This window comes from Thamnophis elegans, chromosome 11 (genome assembly GCF_009769535.1).
Source record: "Thamnophis elegans isolate rThaEle1 chromosome 11, rThaEle1.pri, whole genome shotgun sequence".
Lineage (NCBI taxonomy): Eukaryota > Metazoa > Chordata > Lepidosauria > Squamata > Colubridae > Thamnophis > Thamnophis elegans.
The window spans coordinates 32990637-32999309 of record NC_045551.1 but is presented as its reverse complement, the minus strand read 5'-3'; the positions used below and the strand labels follow the sequence as shown (position 1 = coordinate 32999309).

The 8673-nt window shown below is 39.8% G+C and overlaps 1 protein-coding gene across 1 annotated transcript in view; it reads left to right on the top strand.

Moving 5' to 3' along the window:
- The window catches only part of CNGA3 (cyclic nucleotide gated channel subunit alpha 3), a 19360-nt gene extending 11045 nt beyond the window's left edge, over nt 1-8315 (top strand). The window contains exons 4-6 of the mRNA XM_032226904.1: nt 2542-2649; nt 4523-4629; nt 6907-8315. Coding sequence (XP_032082795.1) covers nt 2542-2649; nt 4523-4629; nt 6907-8315 — 1624 coding nt within the window. The remainder of the gene's footprint in view (nt 1-2541; nt 2650-4522; nt 4630-6906) is intronic.
- The last annotated feature ends 358 nt before the right edge of the window (nt 8316-8673 follow it).

Here is an 8673-nt window from a genome sequence, read left to right as displayed (position 1 = left end):
TCCAGTAAGTAGAGGCATGTAGAGTGATTAGGCAAGCAGTTGACTGCAGGATTCACTATCTTCCCCCTTGCCTTTTAATAACTGCAATGAAACTGCAGGGAGAAGCCATCATTCATTGGTTTGGGGTGGACAGTGTCATGTATGCTGATGATACTCATTTGTTCATCATCACAGGCTGAGTCAACACCTTGTCCTGTTGTGTAGAGACTGTTGGGATATAAATAAAGGAAAAATGGCTGAGAATGACTCCCTGCATGATAGAGTTGCAATTTGTCCACTCTGGTGTCTTAATGTTGACTGTCAAAAAGCAGGTCTAAGATTCGGAGGGCTTCAATGGCCAAGTGGAGACCAATGTCTTTGCCCACCCAACTCACCTTTGGTTTGAGGCCTGTAATGACTTCATTTTAGCTTTCAGGTGCAATTCAAAGTGTGGGTCATTAAAAGTAATCTTCAATTTATAACAGTTTGTTTAGTGACCATTTGAAGTTACAATGGCAGTGAAAAATGCGGCTTATGACCATTTTTCACACTTATGTCCATTGCAGAATTCCCATGGTCATATCATCAAAATTCAGATGCTTGGCAACCGGTTCATATTTGTGACGGTTGCAGTGTCCCACGGTCATGTGAAGCCAGATTCACTTAACAGCCATGTTACTAAATTAACAACTGCAGTGATTCACCTAACAATAGTGACCAAAAAGATCATAAAATGGACCAAAACTCACTTAACAACTGTCTTGCTTAGCAACAGAAATTTGGGGCTGAATTGTGGTTATAAGTCGAGGACTACCTGTATCTAGAAAACCTTACGTGGCTTGGCACTGAGACACTTGCAGGACTCCTTCCACCCATCGGAATTGACCTGCCTGCAGTCTGTATCCTGAGAGAAACTGCCACAGATGCTCCTTTCTATGATACTGATAGTGCTGACATCTGTAATTGTTGCTTAATGGTGATATTGCCTTATGCTACTTCTTGTGGCCTGCCAATGGCCAGCAGAGCTGGCAGCAGAATCAGACAGTGAGGAGGTTGGGGACGAACATGGGCCAGTCCTGCGGGCTGAGGAAAGTTCAGATGAGGGCTCCGTGTCAGAGGCAGAGAGGGAGCTAGACAGCAGTGAGGCAGAGGAACAGCTGGAGCCTGTTCCCAGTGTGTGCATGCACAGAGTTGCCAGAACACAAGAACAACTAAGAAAGCAGGCTCGACTTAGGAGTAAAACCACACCTTGGAGGTGATTGGCCCCTCCCATAGGAAACAAAATAGGAGCGAATGGGGAGTGGGCTTTTGCAGGAAATAATTAGTTCATTTGGTCATTTCAAGAGTGGAAAGTTCTGTTCATGACTATAAGAGATTCTGTGCCAAGTTTTGCCTTGCCCTGTATTTGGAAGCTAGTTATCTGGCAGCTCTCCCAATGAGATAAGGTTTATGTTGATAAACATTCCTCAAAAAGACTGTTTGCCAAGCCTTGCTGACTGTGAATGAAAGGAATGTACAGTTGTGTAAATAAAAGAGGTTTTGCCAGGCCAAGACTCTGCTTCTTGCTTTGTAAGGAAACCTGGGTCAGAACACTACTATGAAGTCACCCCCTCAATCAAAATCAGGCTGGTGAAAATGATTTTATCTTCCCGGGAATTGTTGAAGGCTTATAATGAATCATAGGATTCTTAAGATTTTATCTTGACAATTTTATCTTTTAATGCTTTTTTTACATTTCATCTTCTCATTGGGGATGGCCTGATTTTTCACTATGTCGTCCTTTGTTTACTCTTAATTACTATGAGCTGTCAAGAGCCTGAGAGATTTCAGTGGGTGAAAATATGATTCATAAGTGAGTGAACGAATGAATGGATGCTGCAATGAAACTAGCATCAAAAAAGGATGTATTTATTAAAGTTTGTCACTTGTTTGTGTAAAGCATTTTTGCAGGGAACATGGTAGAATATTAGATGAACGGTTCGAGAGGACGGTCCTCAAGTCAGAGTGATCCATCAGACCATCAGTATTTGCCCTAATAACTGCTTTTTAGATGGGATAGCAAAATCATGGAAGCAGGGCATTTGGGCCTGTCCTGGGCCCAAAAGGGCAGGAGACCAACCAAGTTAGTTCTATCATGGATGAGGGAGGACTCATCAACTGGAATTCAAGGCTGTTACATACATTATTGAAGCCCTTGTTCTAGTGATTGAAAAGATAAATTTGCCACTTTCAGTTTAAGAATGTTTATTGATTGAATGGTCAATACCAGCTATAAAGGATTTCTTTCCTAGCTTCAGACATCTGCCTTTGGTGCTCTCCTAGCTTGATTGTTTTCTTGTCTCTATTTCATTATCCAAACTAAGTAACTAACACCAGCACTAGTGACAGTGTTACCTACCATAGTTTGAGTGATGAAATGTAAGAAAACAACCAAAGTCAGAGAGTACTCAGATCCTCTCATTTTAATCCTGAGCCACAAATATTCTCCTTTATTGGTAAAATATATTTCTTTGATGAAAGTTCTTCATGAGCCTATAAACCTCCTTTTTTCCCCATTTCCAGGGAAAAGAAAGAAATCTTTGTGATAGATCCTTCAAGCAACTTGTATTATAGGTGGTTGGGAATCATTGCAGCACCAGTATTCTATAACTTCTGTCTATTGGTATGTAGGTAAGGATGATTTTTTAATGCATCCCTGTGCTGTTACTGGTATTTTTGTCACTGGCATCTGGGGTGATGGTGGTGATTAAAAAAAGGTCAAGATTGTGGCTTGTTATTTACACGTGTTACATATATGATTCGCATGAAAAGAGAAGGCACTTCAATTGTACAGTCCCCGCCAGCATCCCGATTCTCCACCTCTCTGCAATTGCTTCTGGTTCTGAAATTTAATCTGTCTGTCCCTCACAAAACGTTTTTTTGCATCAGCTCCTTTTTAGGCAATCACAATACTTCCCAAGTGAGGTTGTGTATGCTTTAAAAATAGCTTGAAAGAGATACTGTGGATTTTCTGAGAACACAACATTTCTCACTAAAACCTGCATAATATAGAATTGAAAAAAGGGGATGTGAGTGAGTTGCACACTGAAGATAGGCTGCTTTAATGATTATTTAATACTTCAGTAATCATCTAAAGACAATCTTTGATTAGACTCACACAAACAGCTCTGTGGTTTGTTTTAACTGTGTTTAGCTGAATAAGCCCCAATTGACTCAATTCTCACAAACTAAGCAAGAAACTAAGAAGTGGAAAAACACAACAGTCAGATTCACACAGCACACTTAGCAAACCAACCAAATAATAAACACATCTCTGTCTAGCTAACTATTCATTCTGAGCACAAGAAGACAATGGTTTGGGTTCCTTGTTCTATTATGTGCATGTATCAGGCTCTTTTGATCCATAAACAGGAAATCAGAAAATGCCATGTTTGAAGCAGCCTGTGGGTGCCACCTGGTGGAATCATTTGTCAACCAAGAACAGCTACATTCCTTATATGGGCTAACATTTTGCCTTGGTCTTTTCATTCAGTAACAGGACTGCAGTGTTTGTTCACTGCCCAGAGTCCCTGGGTTGAGGGGCCGCCCACTCTAGGTGACACTTATTTATTTATTTATTTGTATACAAATACAAATACAAACAAATAAATAAATAAATAAATAAGTGTCACCTAGAGTCATTTAGAAGTAAATCAGCAAATGCATCCATAAAGATAGAGAAAAATAGCAGCTTGTTTTTTTTTTAATGGCCATGCCAAACGTTTGCAAACTGATGTCTATTCAGATTCTCAGCCATCCAGGTAATAGTTGTCCCCCAAAGTGCTTTTTCAAAGGGTAACTGGACTTCGTTGCTGCTTGAAGATGTTTTGCTTTTCATCCAAGAAGCTTCTTCAGTTCTGAAGCTTCTTGGATGAGGAGTGAAATATCTTCAAGCAAAAACAAAGAAAGTTCATTGGCCTTTTGAAAAAGCACCTTTGGGATTTGCAGATGGATATTTTCAATAAAAATATTAACATTGTCAGCTGAAGGCATGGAAGCCAATGATTCTGTGGTTACAGGACTGGTGCTTACTTAAGTTTTCAATCCTGTTAGACTTTATTGTTTTTTAAAAGAGTGTTTTATTTATAAATACTGTAAGCAAATGAGAGGGTGATCTGCTGCAAAACCAGCTATTGGCTTGGAGGCCTGTTATTAAGAACCATTAATTGTGAGGAGATGCATTCCAGTAAATTGTTTAGAAGTGTGCACCAGCACAGAAAATAGAGTAATAGGGAATATATTTCAGGCGGCTAAATGGATAGATAGGAAACTATCTCATCAGTTGTTCTTTGGTAAACAAATGTTTTGTGATTGGCCACATCTATCACAAAAGTTATTTTCTAATTAGGCAAATCATATTGTGAGAATACCCAATCACATCATGTTCTAAAATTTCTAACTCTGCTCCAGTTCTCCAAATTTGCCTTTTACTTGCAAGACACATGTGATTATCATATTTCTTTCTTTCTACTCTAACTCTAACCAGATCTTGTGGTTTATCTAGGGCCTGCTTTGATGAGCTTCAGATGAACCATCTTGTGCTTTGGCTGGTCTTGGATTATTCCTCTGATGTTATCTACCTCATCGACACATTTGTCAAGTTCAGGACAGGTGTGCAATTGTCTAGGGGGGGGGGTACACCCATCAATTAACTTCTTAAGAACATTGACCATATGGCGTGAAGTGACCAAATTTATCAGAAACCCTCCTCTCCATTAGCTTAAACTGAGAATCTCTCACCTCCAAAATTGCAATACTGCATGGTAGATTTTGGAGAAATGGTTACTACAAGGCAGAGCCTACAAGTAATTCTCTTTTCCTTACTCCCCCGCCCTGCAAATGTAGCCTTTAGTCCAGGTTTAGGTCAGTAATGCCAATAGGGATAACAGGATCAAATCTCTGTTGTAGGGAGGTAGACCAAGCAGTTGAATATATTGTATACAGTACATTGAAAGGCTGCTTCAATCATGGGTGTGCTTCAAAATGTTAGCAAGGGGTTATCTGCCTGGTTGCTGGGTGGGTGTGACCATGGTGGGCATGGCTAGACAGCATCCTGCATGAAGGGGAGGAGTTTTTGCCCTCCCTAGGCTCCGGAGGCTTTCCTTGAGCCTCCAGAAGGGTGAAAACGGCCTCCCCAGACTCTGGAGGCCTTCCGGAGGCCAGAAATGGGCCCATTTCCATCCTTCCCAAACTTCCGGTAGGCCTGTTTTTCATCCTCCCTGCACTTACCTGCGTCCAAAATGGGCCGTGTGAGAACTCCTGGGAGGGGTGGAAGGGGCAAGCCAGGAGTGGGATTTGGGAGTTCTTCAAACTGCACAGAATCTTAGCTAGAGTTTCTCCTGAATCCCTACAAACCCCCAGCAGCCCACCCCTAGTTTCAATGATTAACATTTAATCAATGCTATCATCTTCACTGTAAGAGGAAGATGATGGTACATTTTGAGAAACATTTGTGAACTTGCTTCTGAGAGAGAGGAATGACTCTGAAGTCCCTCTAACAACCCATATTGGATGGCACAATATAAAGCTTTGGTTTTCAGGCAGATCAGAAAGAGGGGAAATTAATTTTGCAGTCTTCCCCATTTTCCATGAACTCCTGGAAGCATTATCGATCCCTTCTCCTCAATGAATGAAAACACAGACAAGCCCTTCTTTCTCTGATCCATTATCACGTCTTATCTATTATTAAGCCTTTCTCTATTCCCCACCGGATCTCTCTATTACCTATAGGCTGGCTTTTCAACCCCCCCCCTTCCTTTTCTCTCCTCCCACTGAATTTCTGCCTCCCTATGATTTTGTTCCCTAAGTCTATTTTATGGAATGGGGATTCAAAGGGCAAAATGGGTAATTTTAGGTGTTGTATTAATTTAAGACTTTTCACCCCTTAAAACACTTGAACTCCATTCGTCACAAAGTTTCTGTCTCCAATTTAAACAGCAGCCTTGGCGCACTAGACTATTGCCTGGGGTCACCCTCCAGATAACAAAATTTGTGTATTTGAGGGTTAGAGCAAACAAACCTATTATTAGGAAACTATTTTTTAAAAGGGGAGAGATTTTAGATTAATTGGTAGATTGCAGTCTGTTTCTCCTGGTAGCCAAAACTTTTTTGGCAAGTCATAAAATAAAGATTAAACTAATAATGTAATAAAAAGAGAAAAATAGCAGCTTCTATGTCTGTAGAGATTCTCAGTCATCCAGATCATGGTTATCCTAAAAGTGCTTTTTTCAGGAGGCAACTGGACTTCTGTTCCCCCCTTTTTTCCTTTGAACATTGAACTTTTCCCCCCTTTTGAACATTGAACTTTGAATTTTTTTTCTTTGAACCACCTGAAAAGTGACTTTGAGGACACAGATAAACCTCCAAGTGCTTCAAGGACCCTCTAAAAGGATGCAAATGACCAGCTGTCTGCAAGGAATATAATTTTTTCCATTCCCCACTATCCTGTCAGAGCTGAAGAAGCTTCTTGGATGAGAAGTGAAATGTCTTCAAAAAAAAAAAAAAAAACAAAACAACCCACAAGAAGGTACAGTTGCCTCCTGAAAAAAGCATCTTTAGGATAGCAGCTTTTACACAAATTGAAAACTGTTCAACATAGAGGTACAACAGACAGCAAAAGGCAACAATAACACAGGTCGTAAACAGGGCTAAAGTATGTTTAAATTTGAAAAAAAAAAGTTTGCTTTCTTTGATGATATCCTTTGGAAGGCAAAGCCCTTTATGCTCTTTTCAGCATATAAATGTGTAAAAGAGGAGGGTACCAAAGGGGAGATGAACTAATAGGTCACTGCAACATATTTTGCACTTGCAGATTAGTATGGGGATCTTTATTATTTAGGCATTTCTGCTCAAGACATTTTTGTCCTTTTTTCTTTATTCTATTTTAAGGTTTCCTTGAACAAGGACTACTAGTTAAAGATGAAAAGAAATTAAAAGAATTTTATAAATCAACTATTCAGTTCAAGCTGGACCTGTTGTCCCTTTTTCCAACTGATTTGGGGTTTTTGCACTTTGGACTGAACTATCCTGAGCTGCGATTTAACAGGTTGCTGAGACTTCCTCGGCTATTTGAATTTTTTGATCGTACAGAAACAAGAACAAATTATCCAAATATATTTCGTATTGGAAACCTTGTCTTGTACATCCTCATTATTATCCACTGGAATGCATGTATATATTTTGCCATTTCCAAACTGATTGGATTTGGAACTGACACCTGGGTTTATCCCAATATCTCCCATCCAGAACACGGACGACTGTCCAGAAAGTATATTTACAGTTTGTATTGGTCAACATTGACACTGACAACCATTGGAGAAACTCCACCTCCAGTGAAAGATGAAGAGTATCTGTTTGTGGTCATGGACTTTTTAGTGGGTGTGCTTATCTTTGCTACCATCGTGGGTAATGTAGGCTCTATGATTTCTAACATGAATGCCTCTAGGACAGAGTTCCAGGCCAAGGTTGATTCCATTAAGCAATACCTGCAGTTTCGAAAGGTCACTAAAGATTTGGAAGCAAGAGTCATTAAATGGTTTGATTACCTGTGGACCAATAAGAAGACAGTAGAAGAAACAAAAGTCCTGAGATACCTCCCCGATAAGCTGAAGGCTGAGATTGCCATCAATGTCCATATGGATACACTAAGGAAAGTACGGATCTTCCAAGATTGTGAAGCTGGACTCCTGATTGAATTGGTGTTGAAATTAAAACCTACTGTTTTCAGTCCTGGAGACTATATATGCAAAAAAGGGGATATTGGAAGAGAGATGTATATTATTAAAGAAGGGAAACTGGCTGTCGTGGCAGATGATGGGGTGACACAGTTTGTGGTGCTAAGCGATGGCAGTTACTTTGGGGAAATCAGTATCTTGAACATCAAAGGCAGCAAAGCTGGCAACAGAAGAACTGCAAATATCAGAAGCATAGGTTACTCTGATCTATTCTGCTTGTCTAAGGATGACCTAATGGAAGCTCTCACTGAATATCCTGAGGCCAAAAAGGCACTAGAAGAAAAAGGAAGGCAAATTTTGTTGAAAGATAACTTGATTGACGAGGAGGCAGCTAAAGCAGGAGCTGACACGAAAGACCTGGAAGAGAAAGTAATTAAACTTGAAGCAGCTATGGATACTCTTCAGACAAGGTTTGCTAGACTTTTAGCAGAGTATACTGCCTCACAGTCTAAACTCAAGCAGAGACTTGTAGAAGTTGAGACCAACCTCAAGAAGTCTGGAAATGATGCTTTGTTAGATGTACCAGCCGAAGCTGGAAAACCAGAAGAACAGAAAAAAAATTAAATATGTACGGTCATCTTCATTTAGCACAGAACTAACTACTGCACCCTAAAATATGAACACACTTGCAAATATGTGAACAGGATTGGAACTGGAACCAGCAAGTTTGTATAGTTTTTAATTGAAGCAATTGTCTTCTAAATAGTAAATGCAGAACTTTTTTGATCTTTTTAGAAATAGATTTCCACATTTCTTTTATTTATTTTGTATTGGGGGAAGATTTTCTATGAATGATGATGATCACATCTTATTATTAGGTGTTTGTATGGACTTCATCACATTTATCATTATATAGCTTTGCAACAAGCACCTGCTGCAAAGAGAGACTTCTCTGAATGGAACAGACTGTATTATATGGATG